The following is a 23,189-nucleotide window of genomic DNA, read 5'->3' on the forward strand; positions in this document are numbered from 1 at the left end:
TCAAACTGCACAACAGCATCTCGTCTGTTCTGAGCTAAAACTGCAACCTTTAATACCTACAAATACAAGATTATCTTATCTGACACAAAGAAAGACAAAAATCAACTTTCACTTGAACCCGACAAAACTGATCCTGAATAATGCAGTTTCTTCACATCTGTATAGAGTGTAAAGTAAAGTGTAAAATTGAGTCAAATGAGAAAAATTTGGAGCAAACATACACACAGCATAAAGCCAGTGACAAAGAAGTCAGTCTTAAAGTTTTTATTAGAATTAGACTTACATCAGCTGAAGTTCATGATAATTTATTCATAGGGGATAAAACCTTCACGTGAGCACAATACACGTGGCCTAGAAATCTTAAATGAGAGTAATCTAAAGTACAAAATAAAAGCATAAAATCTATAGGAAAATATTAAAATCAGTAATATCTGAAAATGTACAGGTGCAGGATATTTTCTTAAGCAAAAACAGGGAAAGAAAGATGTTGAGAACTAAACATCTATCCATCCTTCAGAATCAAGCTGAAGATTAATAAATAAGTATGTTGACGGTGCAGGAGCTGCAGAAGAGACTGCTGTAGTGATGAAGCACACTGCAGTTACATGTGCCAACTCTAGATTACAGCATCTTTGATCACTAAAACGCAGCATTATTTTAATAGACCTGTTCATTTGCTGAATAATGCTTGAGGTTCGCTATACAGAAGTTTTAAGGTTACCCATTCTCCAAAACTAAGGGCTGTGGATTGAGTGTAAAATCTACATGCGTTGATCTCATGCAAATCTGGAGTATGGATTTTGCCCTCCTAGACCTAGAAAAAAAACATAAAAAGTGCATTAATTTATGTATTTTTTCAAATTTCAGGAAATTCTCTTATTTTTCTGCTAAGAATTAGATTAAAAACACAACACCCATCTGTTTAGCCAACCGTAAAGACTACCAGTACCAGCTCATTTTCACCCGGCAGATTATCTCACTTTCAGAAAGAGTTGGGATTAAAGGATGCGCCACTGTCAGGGTTTATCATAACCAAATTGATTATTCTTCCCATTACTCAAACGGTTTTTGTAGTAACATTGTGTTTGGTCAATTCTTTCTGTGTTATCAGAGCGTGTTGGACAGAGTAAAATGCATCAATCACCATATTTCTGCTACAGGGAAATGCAAAACATTTTCTACAGCAAAAGCAATGTTTTTGGAAACTGTACCCTTCAACTCATGGTTTCAATAATGACATTTTAATAGGTCTGGAGAGCTGTCAAGAGGAACTGCATAATACATTCAAACTCTTCTGCCTTCTTTCGTAAACTTAATTGCTAAAACACACCCAACACGACTATTTGTGTTAGCCATTCAGACCAGATGTAACATACATGCTTTTACCTCAAGCATGAACCAATGCATACGGCATAAAAAGGCAGACTGTTCCCATCTAAAATGATTGGATCTTTTTTAGTTTCTTCACTTTCATCTCAATGGGTTAAATGGAGTTTCCAATTGAAAGGACAGGTATTGCAGGGTAGAGCCAGTATCCTATGGTACCCGACTACTATACGTATGTTTGTATTTACAATGCAAACATGAACACAGTATCAATTTCAGCATAATGACAACAGCCTTCAAATTATGTCCATCATCCGCCTAACTAACATTTCTCAAGTCCAAAGACAATTATTTTAAATGCATTATGTCTTTATTAGGTATGCCATTAGGTGTACCTGATACATTGAGTGAGTGTACATGTGTGCGTATCACATAGTAAAATAGCTCACCATATTTCTGTCTTATTTCCTGATGTCTCTGCTTCATCTCTGTCCTCCTGTAAAGACAAAACATTCTCCAGTGAGTAACACACTCTGCACATCCTCGACTCCTCTGCTCCCATCTTTTTCCCTCAAGCAGTCATGGACCTTCACAAGGAGATGGGAGGGAAGCTGACAGGCAATTTCTCTCTGTACTCTCTTCTCTATTTTAGGAACTGAGACAGCTTTTAAAAACTTTTTCTAAGACTCCCGTTGAGGAGAGAGGAAACTAGGAAGGAAAAAAAAAATTAGACAAGACGATGATCAACTGAGGCAAACGGAGTCAAATGACATTCCTCACTTTCCTCACTAGGTTCTGATATGATGTTGACCTCCTTTTGATTTTGTAATTCAAGAAGCCTATCGGAACATTAGGTTCTGATATGTTGTTGATCTCTTTGTATTTTACTTGTGCTATGCATTGCTCTTGCTGCTGTCCCACACTGATTGTATGTAAAGAACTTTGAGTTGCTTTGTGCATGAATTGTGCAATATAAAGAAATCTGACTTGACTTGACATTCCTCACTTTGATAAGTTATGAGTCGACCAACCAGTTTGGGCTGATTATACTGGGAGGTTCGCATTTCTTCCATATCTATACTTTTTACTATGAAAGGTAACTTATATATCATGACTAGAAATGCTGCAGTTGGTGAAAAGACACAAGACACATACTGTATATCTACCATAAGAAACTCAACAACAGCAATAACACAAGGGAATTGTAAAATTTTCCCAATATACAGATTTCAGCCCCATGTTTATGCTTGCTCGGCTACTGTTCAAGCAGATATACCGGTACTCTACTTTTGCAGATTTAAGCAAATAAATACATAATAATAATAATAATAATAATAATAATAATAATTTCTGTTATTTTACTGGATTGCTATTAGTTGGACTACTTTGAACTGTATTGTTGATGGGTCTTGAGAGGACATCTGTCATGATTTGGCTCTATATAAGTAAAGCTGAAATGAACTGAACAATCAAGGTGAAAACTGAATTCAGAAACTATTTGTGTTGTCATCCAACGTTCTGTTTCAAACAGATTTCCAACACAAAATATAAAATGCACTCAAAATACTCCAGAAGTTGCGTTCCTCACGCTTTGTGTCACGTACAACAAAAGTTTATTCTCACCTTTCATCCTGCTTGGTTTTCAATTTGTCTTCCTGCCTCTGCATCTTGGCCTCAAATCTCTTGGATCTTGACACAAAAAATACAAAGATGACTCTTAGTCAATGGTTTATGGAGATTTAAAAACAAAGTCTTTAGAGCAGATATGTTCAAATCTGAATAAATCAATTTCAGATGTTTTCATGGAAACATGTTATGTGGGTCTGTTGGCTTAAACATTTTTCCCACTTAGGAAAAACAAACTGTGACCCTCTCTCTAACACTGCCACGTAATAAGTAGGCCAACTACAAAGCATTAGGCTCAAACACGCCTTCCGGCAGTGTACCTGATATCTAACTAGTCAGCTGATCTGCCATTATCACAGAAATGCATCTCTCTGGATGCCAGCATATGAACAACTTGTGCAGCCTACTATGTATATAATGTAGACGAATCATCTGAAAAATAGCACCACACACCAGCTCAAAGACATATACTTCCACCTAGCATCTCACATTCAGGGAGGGCTGAGATTAACGGATGCGCCACTGCCAGAATTCAACATGGCCAAATAAGTTCTTTCTCCCCATTATTTAAACTGTTTTTGTAGTTTTAATGAGATTGTGATTGATTGTTTCTCTCCATGTTACCAGGATGTGTCAGACAGAGTAAAAGGCAAAGCCTGATGTGCACTCACCCAAAATTCTCACACTTGCAGCAGCAGAACAGACAGACAAAGAAGGCGATGATGAGAACCCCACCAACCACTGCCAAGGTGATTATCAAGGTCTGGAAGTTCACTGCACAAAGAAAGACAAAGTTAGATCACAGAGATTAGATTGATCACAGTCGCAGATAGTTGTTCCGGATAGTTTCTGTCTTTGTTTTTCTAACATAATAATGAATAGAAAACACTTAGATATTTGTGTTTTAAGTTTTATTTCCCTTCTCTTTACACTTGGAAATCAAATATTGAATGACAACAAAAGCACAAAAACACCTGCTGTCCTTTTTTTCCGCCCTTTTTTTTTTTCCTTCTTCCCTCAACTACAGGTCTGTTCATGAGAGCAGCTAACTTTAAGTCTTCTTGCAGTTGGCTTGGTAGCTGCACTAGACAAACTTGGCAGTTTAGAAAGGTAGTACTTGTACATGCGATGCATTGTACCGTTGGCTCAGACGTACTGCCGTGGAATGATTGGCATTTATTCATCTAAGTTAATTTCCTAAATTCTGGCTTGCCACACGTACACAAACGGCTCTGTTCATCTGTGGTTAAAGCAGCTGTTCCATGGTGTCGACACCAGAGAAATTATATTTTCCTTCTTTGTTTTATGCCCTGGTCCACTCAGTCTTTCTGGTCCACTCAGTCTTTCTGGTCCACTCAGTCTTTCTGGTCCACTCAGTCTTTCTGGTCCACTCAGTCTTTTAAGATTGATAAAAAGAGTCATCTTATCACTTGAGAGTACTGCTCAACAGCTAACTCCTTCCCCGTTACAAATAAATGCATGTCTCAGACTCGTCAGTAAAGTTAAAGTACAGGCATTAAAATTGAAATGTAAAATTATTTAACATGAAAATATAAGGATGCAATTGTACAACGTCATCATTTCCTGACAAAGTATATCATTTCTAAGTCTTCAAGTCAAGAAAGATTAATGAAAGTAGAGAAAGTCAGAAAAGAAAACCTGTCTCATGATTTTGCTTCCTTTTACTCCGGGACATTGTGAGGTTGAAACAGGACAGGGATGTGAAATAAATGTGACCAAACACTTAAAACAGACTCAAGAACTAAAGTACACAAAGCCATGTGGAAACTCTTTTGTGATGATCGGTACATGACTCCAGACGCCAGTTCAAGTTTAACTTCTTTGAATGTTTGTGGAAAATTTTGATGAGCTGATAATCAAGAACAATAATGTTAAAGAACCTGACAGATTTTTAGATGACTTTTTCCTCACTTTAGAAAAAAACCTAGTGATTGAAAAAAAAACAACAATTTTTTAAAATAAAATCTTTTTTTTTTTTTTTTTAAATCAACAAACCTCTGTTTATGTGCAATAAAATGTCCTGTTTATGACAAAGATCTAGATAAATTGAGGTTAATGACAGGTACTAGCTACTGAATGAAAAATCTCACTGACACCAAACTGATCAGTTTAATTGAAAAAAAAAACCAGAAGATTTAAAAGAATATCTTGAGTGTGTAGAATAAAAAAAAATAGATAACATGAAGGTGACTGTATTTCTGACTGGCAAACTTAACATAGGAGGAACAGAGCTGGGAACTTCTTCTCTAAAATGTAAATCTAGTCAAAGAGACCAAGCAAATCCTGCCTCCGTGGATTGAATCCATGTGTGTGGATGTGTTTCTTACTCCAGCAGAGGCCCCAGCGCGCGTCATTCAGGGGACAGAGTGCGTGTGGTGGAAGGATGGTCTTCACCGGATAGGTAACACACTTCTTTGTTGTGATGCACCACAAGCACTGTCAAATAAATACACGCAAACACACAGGTTTTGTAATCGATGTATGAATTTTTGTGCATTCAGGTCAACCATTGGAGCATAAAAAGACACAGTACATCAGTTACTCCCCAAACCAGTCCAACAGGTGTACATGGGGAGGAGGAGCCATGCGTTTCTTGTTTCTCCACATGCACACTTCTTTCCCCAAAGTGCACACACACACACACACACACACACACACACACACACACACACACACACACACACACACACACACACACACACACACACACACACACACACACACACACACACACACACACACACACACACACACACACACACACACAGTAAAACCAGGTATGCGATCACCTCCATGGACTCACCGAGACATTTTTCAGACACTCGTCACAGTTTGTCGCATTTATCTTCTCGCACTCTGTAGGACAAAGAAAGTGTAGGGGTTTAAATTATTACCATTATTACCATAATGACCTGGGAAAATAAAAGTGATTTACTAAAAACCCAGATTAGTTGAACAATCTTGGTAGATTAAACGGAGGCCTGTGACTGAGCACAGGGCTGTTACTGTAATCCTCCTGGGAGGTTTTCTATGGAGACGAGACACAGTAAACAGGTTCAGGACCAGTCACTATTATTATACTCAGCTAAACACAAGGGGCAATAACTGGGGTTAGGTTGCTCAAGTGTGGCTGTAAAAGAAACAAACACACAAACAAATAACCAATCTACTTCTGTGTGTTCATTTCGTTTTTTACCACAACTTCTACTTCTGTTTTTTTTTTTTTTAACTCTTGTACAAAATGAGGTTGAAATGCAGGCGAGGTGACTTTGTTCTAAGAAAAGAAACAAAGAAAGACAGAAAGTAACAACAAACCACAATATATACGGGCTTTTTTTTTTTGTTTTGTCCTAAGCAGAGGATGTCTCAATTTTAAGACATTGGACTATTGAGCAAGACAACTTTAAATAGGAACTTGGGTTAAGAAGGTGTGGGGAAAAAAACAGTAACACAAAATAAACTAAAATTACGAGCTAAATGTAACTTGGAAAAAAACCAGCAGAGAAAAGCTTTCAGCTTCATGAGTTCATTTTCCTGCCCCACCTTGCCCTGAGTCCTGAGCAGCCGCCGTGGCCAGGCCGAGCACCAGCAGAGCCGCGGGCAGAGCCGCGGCCAGCAGCGTCCGCACATCCATCTCTCTCTCCACTTCCACGGAGCTAAGTATTCCCGGGTTTTTATCCGACTCTTTATGTTTCAGGAGTCTTGACAGAGGCGAGAGAGAGCCCTCCGAGGGCAATGTTTTGGTCGACGGCAGAAACTGGAAAAACCAACCTGCCGAGAAGGAACTAAACTAAGCTGTGACGTAGGAAGCTCATTAGACAAAAGGCAGGAAGGTGTTGTCTCAGAGAGAGACTCATCTAAGAAACTAATCATTATTTACCATATCCACATGTGACACGGACGTGTCACGGACGTGTCACATGTGAGGGATGTGAGGGATGACTATATATATATATATATATATATATATATATATATATATATATATATATATATATAGCCATAACCTATATATATATATATATATATATATATATATATATATATATATATATATATATATATATTATTGGTTATTTTAATTTTTTTAGGATATACTTTTTTATACCTTGTCATACTTTCATGTGTATTTTGTAAAAACCGTTGAGCGTGTGTGTGTTTTGCTGCTGCACAATTGAATTTCTCCTCTAGGAGATTAATAAAGTTTATTCTATTCTATTCAATAGATAGATAGATAGATAGATAGATAGATAGATAGATAGATAGATAGATAGATAGATGTACACATAGATACACATAATGTCTTAAAATATATCAAAGCTTTCTTGGGATGAAGCATAATTTTTTTTCTTTAAATTGTGGACATATTTAGTATTAAACTGTCAGTGATTGACATTTCCCCCAGTTTGTTTCTGTTTTCCCCCGCCTGTGTCCCATCTGCCCTGATTGTCTGCACCTGTGTCTCGTTATCCCCTGTGTATATCTGGTCTTGTCATTCCCTTGCTCCTTGTGGTTCCGTACTGTGCTTTCCTCCATGTGTCCTGCCTGTTTTTGCGCCAGTCTTCTGATTCCTGTTTTTGTGTTTTGATCCTGCTAAGCAGTGCTGTGGTTTTTGGTCCTTGCCTTTTCTTTGGAATAAACCCTTTTTGTTGAACTCCTGCCTTCACTCTCCTGCATCTGGGTCCTCACCACACCAGCCTGACAGAAGGCCTGACATAAACACATTTGAGTTGCGTTTTATAAAGTTTGTTTAGCAGATTTGAAACAACCTCAGTTGACTGAAATGCCTGTGACATATTTTTTTTAAACATGTTTAGCTGAGCCACAATTACTCAATAATCACTAAAACCAACAATAAATTGAACCCTATCCATCTATCTAAACAAGAAGAATAAGATAAATGAGCTTGTCAGGATTTTACGAAATTGTGATAAGGTTTTATGAAATTGCTTCAAGGGTTTTTCTATAAGGTTTTTCTATAAGATTCTACACTAGAGGTTACTCTAGGAGCATCTCCTGTTTTTATGACTTGACTGTTAAGATTGTTTAGCTGAGTTCTCTTCTTTAGGTGAAGACAAGGAAGAGAAAAAGATGTTTTAAAACTGATGGGTCCCATCCTGTTTTACTTAGTTACTTAAGTTACTTAAGTTTTAGTTGTCTTACATCTTTGTTGGGATGACACCTCAAGGAAGAAGCAATCAACAGAGATATAAGGCTGAAAGTGTGACATGTTTGAGTGTCTTTCCCCGCAGCTGGCTCCACAGATGGGGTTCACCTACAAAACACCACCCTTTTCAGTATAAATATGACTGGATCGATGATCACCGTGTACATTTCTCTCCTACGTCTGTGCCTGGAGAAAAAGTACCTCCGGCCAGAAAATATTGTGCATGATATAATAAAGCTTGTATTTGATTCTGTTCACTGGTTTTCTCATGGTGCACCAAACAGACCTTCCCTACAGACAAACCAATGTAATTTTAACTTTCTAGGCATACAGAAAGTACTACTTGCCAAGGTTTGACATTCCCCCCAGCTTTCAGTTTCTGTTTTGCCCCACCTGTGTCCCATCTGCCCTGATTGTCTGCACCTGTGTCTCGTCATGTCTCGTTATCCCCTGTGTATATCTGGTCTTGTCATTCCCTTGTTCCCTGTCGGATCGTACTGTTCTTCCCTCCATGTGCTCCTGCCGTTCATGTTAAGTTTAGATCCTGCCAAGCAGTGCTTTTTTGTTTTTACCTTTGTTGAATAAATCCTTTTGTTTTTTGAGAACTCCTGCCTCCGGCCTCCCTCTCTCTCCTGCGTTTGGGTCCACACCTTACCCCCAGTCGTGACACTACTGTATGTTAAAAGATTCTACAGGCATCTGTTTCTCATCGCCAAGTTCGCCTGCGTCGACTACGACTCAAATGTTGCGCAAACTACTCTCATAAAAAGTAATTAATAGTAGTACTGATTCAATAGTATGAAAGCAGAGCTGAAATCCTCATTTTGCACAGGTCAGACATCAAGACAGAGGCAAGCACAAAGTTTGAATGTTATGGCAGCTGTCATCACATTCACGGATCAAAAGACCACACCCCCTAATTATGTATAAATCTGTGGCTACATGTAACTTTCTCTGATAAAGTTACATGGATGTCAAATTTAGTTATAGAGACCAAAATGTATTTTTGAGCCAGGCTGAAAATACGTCTGTTTCTGCTGCAAAGTTCAACACTTTAATATAAATCTCTATCTTATTTACTTTTCAGGTCGACCCCTAGCGGCCATTTCAGGAACTACAATTTTCTGTTACGTAGCAAACGAGGAAGTTGGTTGTTTTAACGCAAAAGTAGACATAACACCCCTTGATTCGTTTCATTTTGGTCCCCAGCTAAATTTACATGCATTTCCATCTAATAATTGACATGGAGTAGTTGTTAAATGCTTCTTTAAATGAAAGAGTAGGCTGCTCAACAGATTAGTCACCAAAACTCCTAAAAATAAGTGATATATTTTTTAAACTGGATCATAAAATGTGCTGGGACCTGATCTGTGTCAAAAAAGTGTGCAAAGGAAATATCAACCAGAGGACAATTTTTAATAATTTATTAAAGCATAATCTTGTAAAGCCAGTTACAAATAAAAAAACAAACACATACACACATACACACATCTCTCTCTCTTTCTTTTTTTTTTTTTAAACAAGCACAAGGATTTACAATGTAATGGTGATAATAAGCTCAACATAAGATAAGAACGGGCCCCACTCTGGCCGCCTGCGGCTGATAGCAGGACCTTCTATGATGAAGTTGCCCTTGACGTCAGAATTGTGATCAAATATTTCAAATTCCAAACTGAGCTCCACTTTAGCAACCTGATCACATTTCAGCAGCAAGAGGGCAAGTTCTTCCAACATCAGTGACAGACAGAGCCATAGTTGTTGATTGACGAGAACAGACTACTCCAGGCCGCTCTTTGTTTATGGCTTCAAAGCTAAACTTTTCATTTTTGTATTTTCTTTAGTTTCTTTTCTTTAGTTCCAACCCAACATTTTCAAGATGAACCTTTGAGTAAGTCGTCATGTTTCTACAATGCCAGGGGGCTTTTTAGATGCAACCAAGGCTGTGGCTATAATCTAAAACACTGAGGATATATTGTTTTTTAATTTGTAGAAATGTGGCTTATTTTAAATTGCACCTTTATACGTTTTTAAAATTTTGGCCTGATAAACGTGTGAATCAAGTTATCAAGGACGTTTTTTTTCTATTTGCATCAAAATTATATTCAAAACTCTCCTTGAATGTGTATAAGTCCAATTTGCAAAGTTTCTACTTCAGGGAGAGTCGATAGTTGAGAGTCTTGGATTCACAAGGTCCTTATTTCTAAAATCATTACTTACAGCCTTACATTGTGTTTTATATAATTTATAAACAAACAAATCCATCAACTCACAAGGTTCATCTTCATTTTTCATCTGGTGTTAAAAGCCAAACCACTAATGTCTTTGGGTTCAAATCTCTTATTTCCACAGATACTTGTTTAGAAACGTAAGCAAAACCAAAACAAGATCATTAAACGGGCAATGATAAAACATACATCATTTTCCATTTTATCCAAGTTTCCCTGATGGAGACATGATGTTAGCCTGACCAGCCATCCTGATTATTTTCCTCTTGACACAAAGAAGTAGTCTGGTTCCTTTGACCTCAAGTTTGATTTCCAGGGAACAGAACCAACCACAGCGCTGGAAAAGACTCATTGCCAGTTATCGCAAACGCTTGATTGCAGTTGTTGCTGCTAAGGGAGGCCCAACCAGTTATTAGGTTTAGGGGGCAATCACTTTTTCACACAGGGAATAAAAACCTTCATTTAAAAACTGCATTTTGTGTTTTCTTTGTTTGATGATCTGAAACATTTAAGTGCGACAAACATGCAAAAACATAAGAAATCAGGAAGGGGGCAAACACTTTTTCATACATCTGTATATATATGTGTGTGTGTGTGTGTGTGTGTGTGTGTGTGTGTGTGTGTGTGTGTGTGTGTGTGTGTGTGTGTGTGTGTGTGTACGTTTATTTATCCTACATGTTTATTTTATCTATTTCTGCTTCTTTTTTTGCATTGGTCTGGACTCCTGGAAATATTGTATTGCTTTCACAATGATAAATAAAAAAGTCTGAAATTGAGCTCGTACCAACTAAAGACATCCAAAATGCCAGCGGAGTAGGAACAAATGTCGTCAGTTGTGCGGTAAAAACTTCTGCAGGCATCTTGGCTGTTTTTGATTTGTGGCTTTTCGATGCTCCTGTAAGTCATCACATCAAGTCAACCGTGTTGCGTTGGTTCGGTACGTTCTGTACCGCTGGAAATGACGGTGAACGGGTATGGCTGGCCAGGCTAACATGACACAAACACTGCGTTTCCTGCGTTTTTGTCCTCTAGATGGGTTCATACGTGAGAGATGCTTCTATCCAGCTACGGTCCATAGTGTCAGGAGACACGGACAGATCCGTCTCTCCACCTCTCAGTCCAAAAACACACATATGAACACAAAGCAGTGTAGACTTTCAGCATTCCAAGTGCACAATTAAACCACTAAGGAGCCCATTTCGTCACAGTGTTTAACCTTACACTGAGATCAAAATAATCCAGTATATATAAATCCTTTCAAACAGACATTGTAATACATACAGTACACAATAAGTAATAAATAACCCCTAACCCATCCTTAAAATCCTATATATTTGCCTTCAACTCACTGTTACAACACCATTCCTTGCACATAATAGTCATTTAAATACATCTTGTTTCCCAGAACTATATATTCAGTAAAATCCATTCTCTTTTCTCGTTTCCCCATTACATTATTACACCAGACTCACACACGCACACCAGCAATCCTGACATCGCACTTAAGGGTGGTTAAATAGTGGGAGCATACAATAATAATAGTAATAAAAGTCTTAATGTTCATAAACAGGCTGAAAACAAACACACAATGGATCTTGTATACATTTTAGAGGAAATCCCCAGATGTCCTCGGTATAAAAAAAGACAAAGGTAAAGATACAGAGTATGTTATGGCTCCAGTTAATGCTGCAGTTTGTTTCCAGCAGTCAACAACAATGATAAAATCATCAAACACTGTGAACACGTGACCACGGTAGCAGCCAGTATCAGATATCTATTAATTCTATATTTTAAGTGAACTTGCATTAATGGCACAGCCAGTGAATGATGTACAGAATTGGCATCATATTCAGACATACAGTGGTCATTATTAACACCATAAACTTGTATTTTACATGACGTGTGTCACATCTCATTTAGTATGGCATCTATAGGCTTTACAGTGCAGTGGCCACCAAAAATTTCAATAACTCTTATTATAATGTGCGGTATACAGTACAAAACAATACACGTTTGCTTATTTTAATGTGTACATGTTTGAGACTATACAGAGTTATGTCGTTTTTGTTACATACAGAAATATGGGGAAATGTTAGAGCTGTCGTGGAGAGAGAAATGGGGCTTATAACCAGACACAGGCCAAACTAAACCAGTGACCCTCCAAAGTAAAACCTTACTTCTCTGTTTGCAAGAGTACTTTGTTCAGATGTATTTAAAGCCACTTCCCTCTGGCTATGGTTTTCTTCTCATGGCCACACGGTGGCACTGACGAGCGAGCAGGTGGACGCGTAGATTTGGTGGGCAGCGGCCCAGAAGAAGAATCAACATCCAATCCTATTTAGTTTTTTCCTATTTTTTTTTTTTTTTTCTAAATTCAGGTGTAACACTGTTATTGATGAAAGAAAGAGAGAGAACCACAATGGAAAAGCAAGCAGGAACAAGAGTTCAGCAAAGTGATGGGACAGGAGTGAGGAGACATGAAGAGAAAGAGAGAGACTTTGAAGCAGAAAAGGAGTGAGAGACAAACAAGTATAACTGAGTGTGTGTTTCTTCTGTCTGGCAGTGCACAGAGGAGGTGGAGGATCCACCTGGGGCCTACGGGGGCTCGGCGGCTGAGTTGTGCTTGTTATTACTGAATTTTCTTTGTCCGAAAAAAGGAATACAGAGAAGTTAGGAGTGTGCTTGAACATCTACATGCAGGACTACAGCTGAAAGAGTTATGTGTTTTATGTGACCGCCTCAAATTACCGGTTGATAACTTTATCATGCTTGTTTTTAGACGTGTCCCCTTTCCCTGGCCAGTGGAGTGTGCGTTTGGTTTCTGTGGCCAGTTTTGCTTATTGACACTAATCCATTGCTGTCGATTCAACCTGCAGGGTCGGCTGGTGGATGCGGCTGTCTGTTGCCGCGGGATGAATGGACCGAGGGACGTGACGGGTCGGCGGTGATCACCTGGCCCAGGAACTGCTCACGCTGGTCACAGACATGATGCTGCAACGTTTCTTCACCATCATGTTAATGTAAGCCCTCATGATCTTGGTGACCTCTCCAACCTTGAGGAATCCAAACAGAAGGGTTCACGTGGCGCACAAATCTGTTACCATGGCAGCAGAGTCTAACTATTTATAGGTTTGGTCAGAAAAGACAGGGTAAAAGACATACAATATTACCTGCCCCATTTCAAATTAAGTCAGGACATTTTTGAAAACAAAACCAAAACTATTTTGGATTAAAATCAAAATTTACTTAAGAAACACAAAATTCATGTTTTGCCTTTGTTTTGTTTTGCCTTTGTTCTATTATCTTTGTAGTATCTGTTTTTCAGTTTTTCTTTATTATCAATTTTTTTCATCGAATGCTTAGGTCCAAGGGGTGGGTTTGGAAAGGGCTGAGAATATGTGTTAATGCTTGTTTAACATCATTGTGGATGCCACCGTTGATAATAAGAAAATCATGAAAAATAAATAAAAACATTTCATCACAAAAAAAGAAACACAAAATTCTTGAATTTTCAAATTAATTTGTACTTAAACTTCTATATTTCTGAGTTCCTAGTCGGATGTTTCAACTGGAATGCCCCCGAGCTCGGATTTCAATTCTAATTTCGGCCACATTTAGCCAGATATTCACATCATGTTACGATCAGGATTGCTCATGGTACATACACACATACTGTATGCTGGTCCCGCTTTGCCTTCTACTATCACAGACGCTTGCTGTTGTGCCTTTTGCTGATTGCACACTGAAGTATCCTTCTCATCTTTGTAAAATGGACAGCCATCTTATTTTTTTTTTTTAATAGCTGAATTGTGGAATATCAGACCAGAAAACAGAATATTTGTGTCTTTCTGTCCATCTGACACAAGTTCACGTCCAGAAAACTCTTTTTTATATTAGATTTTTCCTTTTTTTTATATATATATTTGAATAGATGACGTGTGCTGGATTTTGACAAGGTCCTTGGTTTGAAAAGACAAAGCGTTTGGTGGCTGCTCCTTCCATTCCCAACATTACCACCCTCTTCTGTTACCATTTAACATGCAGATTAAACAATCCTTCACCACGCTGTTAGTTGGTTAGTTCCTCTTCTTTGGGGCCTTCTCACACGTTTAATGAGTAAGTCATTAGCGTCGGAGGCTAGATTTTTTAGTTGGTCATTGAAGGTACTGAAAATAGTTTTCCTATTTACTTGTTTTGTTTGAAAGCTTACACAAACTCACTAACAACCAACTCATTTTTGGGGTCATAAAAATACAGCTTTGTAGTTATTAGGGAGGAAGAACCTCAAAGGAAATGAATAATGATCTCTCACCAGTGGAGTCTCAAAGTATATCTCTCTCTCATCGACGATGACCTTATAGGTGCAGGGCTGCGAAGCTCCAAAGAAGGTGATGCTCTCGTACTGGAAGGTCTCCAGTGGTTTGGGATCGCCTCGTTTATACACAGACACGTTGTCAGCACTCACACCCAGCCACAGATCATGAGGGAAACCGCCCTCTTTACACTGTCAAGAACAGAAACATCAGGAAAGAAAGGGGTTCATTTTTAGGTATTTTATAAGTAAATCGTACTGAAATCCATCGTCTCAGTTCTTTTTCTCACCTCCACGTCAAACAGAGTGGATCCATATCCGGGCCACTCTTTAATGATGCCCATGTATTTAAGCATGGCCTGGTGCTGCGGCATGCCCTGCAGACGGGTCCACTTCTCCAGTACGCTTGTGCGTGTGGCGGATGTCTCTTCCTTCACCCACATCTCCAGCATCTGCTCTTCCTCCACCTGAAAAACAAATCATTGTTGTGAAACCATCGTTTAGTCAGTAATCGAGTCATCGGACAGGCCGACCTCTGGTTTGTTGGAGTGTGATCAGAAGGAGAGTCATTTGACTGAAGTCAAGAGTGCAGACACTCATGCAAATCAGTGGAGCAAACAAAGCTTGTACCGCATCACCACGGGACATCCAGTACGTTAAAAAGCTACCGCTGGGAGAAAAAAAAAAGCAAACACCCTTGACACATTATAAACAATTATTTTTAATTACTCTCTCATAGGTGATACTCCTGCAAATATTTGTCCTTCCTTGGACTCTTTGATACTTATCAAGCTCATAATTACAAGGCTTTGGTCGTTTACATGCGTGTACTTTTACGTCCTCTCTTGTCTTTGGGGCCAAACCTCCTGTGTGGATCCTTTTTTTGTTTTCTTTTTCTTTTGGAGGTGTTAAATATTACTTAAATCGGGCCTTAATGTTGCTTCAGTGCATATATAGCAAATTCTTCTTTCATTATACCATACCATTTAAGTCACTGGGTTTGTTGGCCTGAAAGTTGCACTTCAAACTATTAAATTGTACTGAAAGCTGACATGGAGTGCATTGTTGAGTTTTAAACTTGAATCAAATTAGCCGTTCTCCGATAGAAAATAAAGTTTCAACTTTATTAACATGCTCATAAGGCGTTTCTTATACCATAGAAAACACATTTTTGATTAAATAAGAAACATTCTCCACGGTGGATCATTTGCAACTTAAAGCTTAAGTGAACCAAAATACAGATTTATGTTGTTTGAGTTTCAAAACCAAAGGAACCATTTTATTCAACTTAGAGGGTAGGACTAGAGAGAACAAGGCTTAATGAATACTGATAACGTTGTAGAAATAGGAGCAAGGTCCTTTTACGCCCTTAGGGCACATTCCGCAGCAGTACCACTTCTGACCACATGGGGGCAGCACATCACAAGGAGTTCATGGGTATAAGTGCACCTCTAGTGGGACAAAGTGATTTTACAAGACAATTCCCATTTTTCATTGCTGCATTGTCAGTAGCTCTTTTGTCAAACCGGATTTCCATGCCCCCATATTTATATACCTTTTCTTTTTTTTTCTTTTTTTTTTTTTACTCCAACCACCAACCTTCTGCTTCTTCAGTGAACCCGTTTTGAAGCTTCTCCTGAGTGTGCCATCAAGGAAGCTTGGAGTCTTTCGCTTCTCGGTGCCCGGCCCGATAGCAGCCTGTCCTCCCAGCGCACCGATTCCATCTCCTATTCCTCCGCTTCCTCGTGCTCCGGCTCCGCCTGCTGCTCCGACGCCGGGCTTGGTGGAATGCAGGATGCGATTGCGAAGACGTCCCGTAGGATAAACGCTTCCAAGGCCCCACCCGACCCGACCTGCCCCATCACCGTGGAGATACTGGAGACGTAAAGCTGCCAGGTGCTGCAACGTCTCCTCTGAGGCTGGGAAGTGACCGCTTATCAAAGACTCATGGGCCTGAGAGAGAGAAAAACAGTCTTTTAGTCTTCAAGATTTTGAGTGAAAATAACTGGTTAAAAAGAAAGAAATGAAACAAAGTTGTTGAGACAAAACACAAAAAATCTTGAGTTCATACCGTCTGCACTGAAGTGCAAATTAAACTCTGTCCCAACATTTGCAGATTTAGGCTTTCAGAAAGTGTGATTTTTTAAATGTATTTTTTTTTATATACAGGACTGTCTCAGAAAATTAGAATATTGTGATAAAGTCCTTTATTTTCTGTAATGCAAAAATATCATACATTCTGGATTCATTAAAAATCAACTGAAATATTGCAAGCCTTTTATTATTTTAATATTGCTGATCATGGCTTACATCTTAAGAAAACTCAAATATCCTATCTCAAAAAATTTGAATATTCTGGGAATCTTAATCTTAAACTGTAAACCATAATCAGCAATATTAAAATAATAAAAGGCTTGCAATATTTCAGTTGATTTGTAATGAATCCAGAATATAGGCCTATGACATTTTTGTTTTTTTTTAATTGCATTACAGAAAATAAAGAACTTTATCACAATATTCTAATTTTCTGAGACAGTCCTGTAAAGTTCAAGAAAAAAATGCAACAGTAATTTCTGGGAAATAAAAAATGTTTCCCATGTAAACCACACCATTGTGGAGCAAATCTTACCTGTTCAAACATAAATGCAAACTCCACTCCCTCTTTGGGCATGCTCTCTACATCCAGGAAGCAGTACAATTTGAAGTACAACTTCCATTCCCCTTCCTCTTCCTCCTCTTCACTGCCTGCCAGTCTGAGCAGATAAAACAAAATACATGTTGTATTATCACCAAACAACCGCAACAAGCCGTTAACAGCAAAACTGCCACAATCAAATGCAGTAAACTCTTTTCAAGCCTTAGTATAATGTATGGACAGACAAATATACCTCTCAAACTTGGCCAGAACATCTGCCACAATCACCCTGCTCTCAAGAGCTCGGTCTGTAAACGTGTTGTGTTCAAACAATGAAAACAGGTTCTTGCTTTCCTCCATGGCCAGACCTCTGATCAGCTTCTCCACAACCTGCAGGAGCAACGCGCAAAGATCAGTTTGCGTTCCTTTCTGATTGATAGGATCTTGAAATGCAGTCTTAATGTCTATAAAAACTCACAAAGCTTCTAAATTATAATAATATAAAAGCAAAGGCCAGGATCATTTCAGTCATAACTAAGGTTTTTATGGATTTATGTTAAATAAGATTTCTCTTTTCCGGTAATTATGTGACAGTAACACATTAAAGGCAGCAACAAAAATGAGAGCTGACAATGTGAATGTTGAGGAAAAATTGTGATGAGTCATGTGTAAACCCTCAGTAGAAGACCAAACATGTTTGTAACAAATCAATCAATCGCCAGAAAAATGTATTTAAAGGCTGACGTGGACAGAGGTGCGCATCTTTTCTACAGCCTCCCACTTAGATCGGTTCTTTCTAAACCCAATTCAGTTCAATTCAATTTTATTTATAAAGCGTCTATTACAACACAAGTTGTCTCTAGGATCTTTCCAGAAGAGATCGGGACTTCGTTTGATTATTTCTGGGAAAGTTTTGATGGATTATTGTTTTCCCCTCAATGCGGGATTAAAGAATCAGAGCAGAGTTTCCATTTGTTTTGGACTATTAAGAATCGGATTTTGGACAATTTCAGTCTGGACTTTGTGGGTTTAGCGTTTATTTATATATTCAAGTTGTGATCATAATAATAACGTGCACATGGTGCATCAAATTCCAGTCATTTCTTCTTGTTTCTTTTCCCTTTTGAATATTTTCTATTCATGCATACAGAGCCCCTTGGTATGTAATGATGTCTGAAACAGGTTTTTATATTTCAGAATGTTATAACTTAATAAATGAAAGGCATGTGTGATTGTTTCATTTAAACTCCAGATGTTGCATTCTGCAAGACAAATACTTAAAATATATATGAGAGAAGTCCAGGCCAAAATATTACTGCAGACTTTCCGGGCAAGCACTTCCGACTGATAATAAATACCAACAATAAATATTTCAATGTCAGGCTCAAAGAGGTAGCGTATCTGTACAATTATTGGTATATTTTAACTTTTGTATGTTGATAAAAGAAAAAGTAGAGAGTATAAATCGGAGCACAACAGTACAATAGTTCATAAAGTGGTTTGTGAGTGTATACTGTATCATCATTATATCAACAGATTTAAGATGTTGTAGGTGAAAAGCTGCAGGGAAGAACTTCCTACATGAAGATGACGGCACGTCAGCATGTTTGTGTGCAGGTGTACGCACCTCTCCAGCTGTGGTGTGCGAGTTGATGGAGATCTTGCAGGAGCCTCCTCCGTGGCAGTACACGGTGGTGCTCATCTCTTGTCTCACCAGCAGGGCAGCGATCTCCTCCTGAGAGGGAACAAACTCACGAGTCTTGGTCTTCTTTAGGGATTCACCGATGAAACTGGCGTAACGCTCGATATCGCAGCCGGGAAAGCGCTCTCGTATCCTTAGACATAAACACAGAGAACGCATTCAGCGTGTATTTGTTTGGTAGTTTTTTTTTGTTTTTATTCTCTTTAAAGGACATCTGCTCACAGAAATATGGTTCATTTTGCAGACAGACACCTTTTGAGGTGGAAGCGGAGGTATCTGAGGATGGCTCGGCTGGGCAGGAAGGTGCAGCTCATGCAGGTGAGCAGGTGCCAGTGTGCCCGATTAGCCGGGCTGTTCGGCTGAGGCACGTGATTGGTCTGCTTGATTGCCTGACAATATACCTGAGGGAAGAAAAAAAGGAGCAACATTTTAGTACCGTATTGGCCCGAATATGAGACGACCCTGATTATAAGACGACCCCCTCTTTTTCAAGGCTCAAGTTTGAAAAAATACTTTTTGAACACCAAATTAAATTTTTATACAGAAAATAATTACAGTACGTATGAAACAAATGATTATAACAATATATTGGAGAGAAAAAGCATGTTATTTTGCCTCATTCAAATAATGTATTTTTTGTTATTTTGTCTTTTCCTTCTTTTCTTTTCCTTTCTTTTCTTTTAATTTTTAAAATTTTTTATAGGTTATAAATGATATGATATTGTGAGGAAGGGACAGGACTAAATAAGCATTCTGCTTCCTCCTGTTCCCTCTCGAACACATTGTTTTGCTGTGTGTTTTATTTTTGAATGAGACTGTTAAATTGTTTTGCTTTTTTATATTTTGATGCTTTTAATTTGATTGGGTTTTGTTGTGTTCGAGACAAAGCCAACAATAAACAATAAATAAAATCATCTTGAAGTTTGCATCATAACTTCCCCTCAGCTGCCGGTTAACCTGCCGATCTTCCACCCACTTTTCTCCAGATTGTCGCTACGTTTCTACATTTTCTGTTTTCTCTTCTCTTATTTTCTTCTCTTTTCTTTCTTACTGCTATTTTTATTTTTCGTCTTCGTGACAGGGGTCCGCTTTGGCCTGGGGAGTTAAGTTCAGCATTCACTTTAAAGATATCTGGCGCCATCTAGCGTTGTGAAAGGGTATAATGTCTAGACCCCAAATTTAAGACGACCCCCACTTATTCAGTCTTATTTCAATGCAAAAAACATGTTATATTCGGGCCAATACGGTACTACTGGAAGACTGTTACTATCATTGCCGATTAATGTATGTGCATTATATATGTCAAATGTTCCAGAAATGGAATATGTCATGACAACCTCGTTCGATTTTTTGGTATGTGGGAAGTGAAACGCAGTGAATGAAAAGTACCTCATCCCTGAGAGGGCGCAGGTCCTGGCAGGTCTGCAGGATGCCCTGAATGATGGGCACTGTGTCTGCCAGCGTCTCCATCTCCTGCAGCGAGTTGAAAACTCGCACCGCCTCATCCTGCAGACTGGCGTAACCCTGCTGCCTTTGCACTGGATAGCAGATAGAAAAAGGTCATTGGAGACAGAAACAGTCGTTTCAGAAGAGCAACCATGCGGGATAGTGACAAAACCAACGGGAGGGAAAACAATTAAAATGGAAGATCTGGGAAAAAGTTTGGTTTTGACCTGAAGAAGGCAATGACATGCATGAAAGATACGCAATACACAAGTACAAGGCTTTCCTCTTTGCAAATTGATAGACGGAAGGTGTGGTGTATGAAGGGAGAACTGAGTATCAAAAGTGTTGCTCACAGCTGGTGACCTCTCCATAGGGAAGCGGTAAGAGAGGAGCGTGCAGAGGATGCTGAGTGTATCTGAGAATGGGGTTCCTCCTGTACATCTGCTCCACGATGTCTGGGTTCACACTGTTCTCCTGAGAGGGCAGGAAAAGTGAAGTCATTTTAAACACACATTTCTGCTCATGCTTTTCAACTCGCTCTTGTAACATCCCTTACCTTGATATCTCTGATGAGCTGCAGAGTTGGGGTTTCTATGGGGGTCTTGCTGTCTATGACTCCTTGTATAGCAGCCGTCCACCTCATGGCTTCATTCAGCATCTTTGTATAAAGGCGGTAAGAATGTTTCCTCCCATACACTATGATGTTCCAGTAGCCTGCGAAAACAAGGTCCAACCAGCCATGATCTGTATTCTAAACTGACTGTGTATAATCCTGGATTGCATGCGCCGTTTCCTCATCTTTTCCTAACATCTCCTTCCTCACCTGTCTCCCTGTGGACTCGTTCATCTGGCTGAATGATGGAGCAGAGGGAGTTAAGGACCAGAGTTCCCATCTTCGACGAATTTCGCTCTGAACTCTTGTAGTAATCCAGGGAGTTGTGGGTCAGAACAAACCAGCGCTTCTTCAGCTTCAACGAAGTGCTCTTGGCGTTTGTCTTCATCTCCTTTTGAAGCCAGCCTGAGAACAATAAGACCAGGTGACAGGGGAAGAGGATTAACTACAATTGAATGATTATTGCAGGCACAAATGATATATTGTAGTTTATAGCTCCTGTCTGATTTTTCTATGGCATCCCTTTAAAATACACAATAGTTGTAGATCATTTTCTAAATGTGCTGTTTAATATGTGACATACTAACTGAGACCCGTGGAGTCAGATTGAGATTTTGTGTTTTTTTTCCACTTTTTCTGAGCATTACAATGACTTTGGGCTGAACTTGCTGGAATATCCATTCCAGGAAAGATTGGCAAGTGTTATTTATGTTGTCGACTTTTGACTAATCTCTTTCATGGTAGGGAATAGAGCAACAATTGCTTCTCTAAGATCATTGCCGATGTCTTTTTTCCTTTGCATTGTGTTAAGTGAGAGTTCCAGACTAATCAAACCATTAGACTGAATGCTTTCATGCAGGTTTTCCCACTTTTTCATGATCAATCAATAAATCACATGCCTTCGATTATCAGCACCTTGCTGATGTTTACCCTCTTAATTCTGGTGGAAGCAGCAAAAGCATACCTTGTTTTTCACACTCAGTTTCCACATTTTGTTTTGGTTTTGTTTTGGCCCAGGATTTGACAGTCCCATTTAAAGATCTCACCTCTGACAAGGACCTCCTGCCCATCGATCCTGGCATCTCCTTTGGGTTTCTGCAGCAAGCTGATCCAGTGATGCATCTCCTCCGGTGTGTCACTGTTGCAGTGGATCACACGGTTGGCCGTAATAATGACAAAAGAATTGGGCCTGCAAAAGCAAAATGAAAGACTTGTAAGTAAAAACAAATCTCATCTTGGCAGGATCAATCGTTGAGAGTCACTCATTTTATTCATAAGGGTTTGTTTTACTTCCTTTATTCGGTATCATTCCCTCCCTGAAACTAATTGAAATAACACTAAGGATTTTTCATGTAAAAATATCATTTTCAGCTTAATTTAAAAGGATGTTTGTGCCTATTAAGCCCTGTCTCTCCTTCTCCCTTTGTCAGTCCATCTGTTGCACTCCTGTGCTGTTTGCTCATCCGTTTATTGTCAGTCTGCATTACAATCAATGAATGTTTCAAGTTTCTAGATATTAAAATTATCCTGCCAACGCTCCATCTTTTGTTATCATCTGGGGTTTTTTGGAATGTACTCCCTGCTCCCTGCTCCTCCCTCCCTGTTTTTCTTTGTTTGGGCCCATCACTAACCCCAAATTGTGATATTGTGTTTAGTGGATTCCTGTTTTTTTCTGATCAGTAATCAAACTTACCTATCGGGGTTGTCTGATGCGCAAACGGAGTCGATCAATCCCACATCAAGAGTTCCCTAAACAAAAGATTTAGGAAGAGAGCACATTTTAATTTAAACGTAAGCATTTATAAAGTCCTTTAACTCGTAGTTTTATTGCATTCTTGTCTATCTATAAAATAGAAACCTTCTTCTACATGTCTTCCAATCTTCTACAAATCCAGTGTAGACACATAACTTCAGCTTAAATTAAATAATCGGCTCATATGTATTTATGTTTATATATAAATATAAAGACTGACCACAGCATTTTTGGGGTTGGCCTGCTCATGCGACATCTCCAGCAGCTGCTCAGGCGTGCACACTCGTACCTTACTCAGGACCTTAAACCAGCCGCTACACAGAGAGGGAAAAAAAGCAATCACGTGTCACACAATATTTCAAA

The 23,189-nt window shown here is 38.9% G+C and overlaps 2 protein-coding genes across 2 annotated transcripts in view; both read right to left on the minus strand.

Annotated features, from left to right (window-relative positions):
* Positions 1–249: 249 nt before the first annotated feature.
* Positions 250–6,768, minus strand: pttg1ipa (PTTG1 interacting protein a). The gene is made up of 7 exons (XM_061743195.1): positions 6,517–6,768; positions 5,777–5,829; positions 5,301–5,409; positions 3,624–3,726; positions 2,950–3,015; positions 1,776–1,822; positions 250–814 (listed from the first exon to the last, which is right to left on the minus strand). The coding sequence occupies exons 1-7, from the start codon at positions 6,605–6,607 to the stop codon at positions 777–779; spliced, it is 507 nt and encodes a 168-aa protein (XP_061599179.1). The 5' UTR covers positions 6,608–6,768; the 3' UTR covers positions 250–776.
* Positions 6,769–12,425: 5,657 nt separating this feature from the next.
* Positions 12,426–23,189, minus strand: part of myo10l1 (myosin X, like 1) — a 94,704-nt gene continuing 83,940 nt past the window's right edge. Inside the window, exons 29-43 of the mRNA XM_061743200.1 lie at positions 23,047–23,140; positions 22,767–22,822; positions 22,120–22,262; positions 21,284–21,478; positions 21,017–21,174; positions 20,814–20,934; positions 20,404–20,552; positions 19,267–19,415; positions 18,940–19,147; positions 17,566–17,702; positions 17,307–17,430; positions 16,277–16,630; positions 14,968–15,144; positions 14,678–14,869; positions 12,426–13,418 (exon numbers count right to left, since the gene is read on the minus strand). Coding sequence (XP_061599184.1) covers positions 13,314–13,418; positions 14,678–14,869; positions 14,968–15,144; positions 16,277–16,630; positions 17,307–17,430; positions 17,566–17,702; positions 18,940–19,147; positions 19,267–19,415; positions 20,404–20,552; positions 20,814–20,934; positions 21,017–21,174; positions 21,284–21,478; positions 22,120–22,262; positions 22,767–22,822; positions 23,047–23,140 — 2,362 coding nt within the window. The 3' untranslated portion in view covers positions 12,426–13,313. The remainder of the gene's footprint in view (positions 13,419–14,677; positions 14,870–14,967; positions 15,145–16,276; positions 16,631–17,306; positions 17,431–17,565; positions 17,703–18,939; positions 19,148–19,266; positions 19,416–20,403; positions 20,553–20,813; positions 20,935–21,016; positions 21,175–21,283; positions 21,479–22,119; positions 22,263–22,766; positions 22,823–23,046; positions 23,141–23,189) is intronic.

The sequence above is a fragment of the Cololabis saira genome, chromosome 16 (assembly GCF_033807715.1).
Source record: "Cololabis saira isolate AMF1-May2022 chromosome 16, fColSai1.1, whole genome shotgun sequence".
Taxonomy (NCBI): domain Eukaryota; kingdom Metazoa; phylum Chordata; class Actinopteri; order Beloniformes; family Belonidae; genus Cololabis; species Cololabis saira.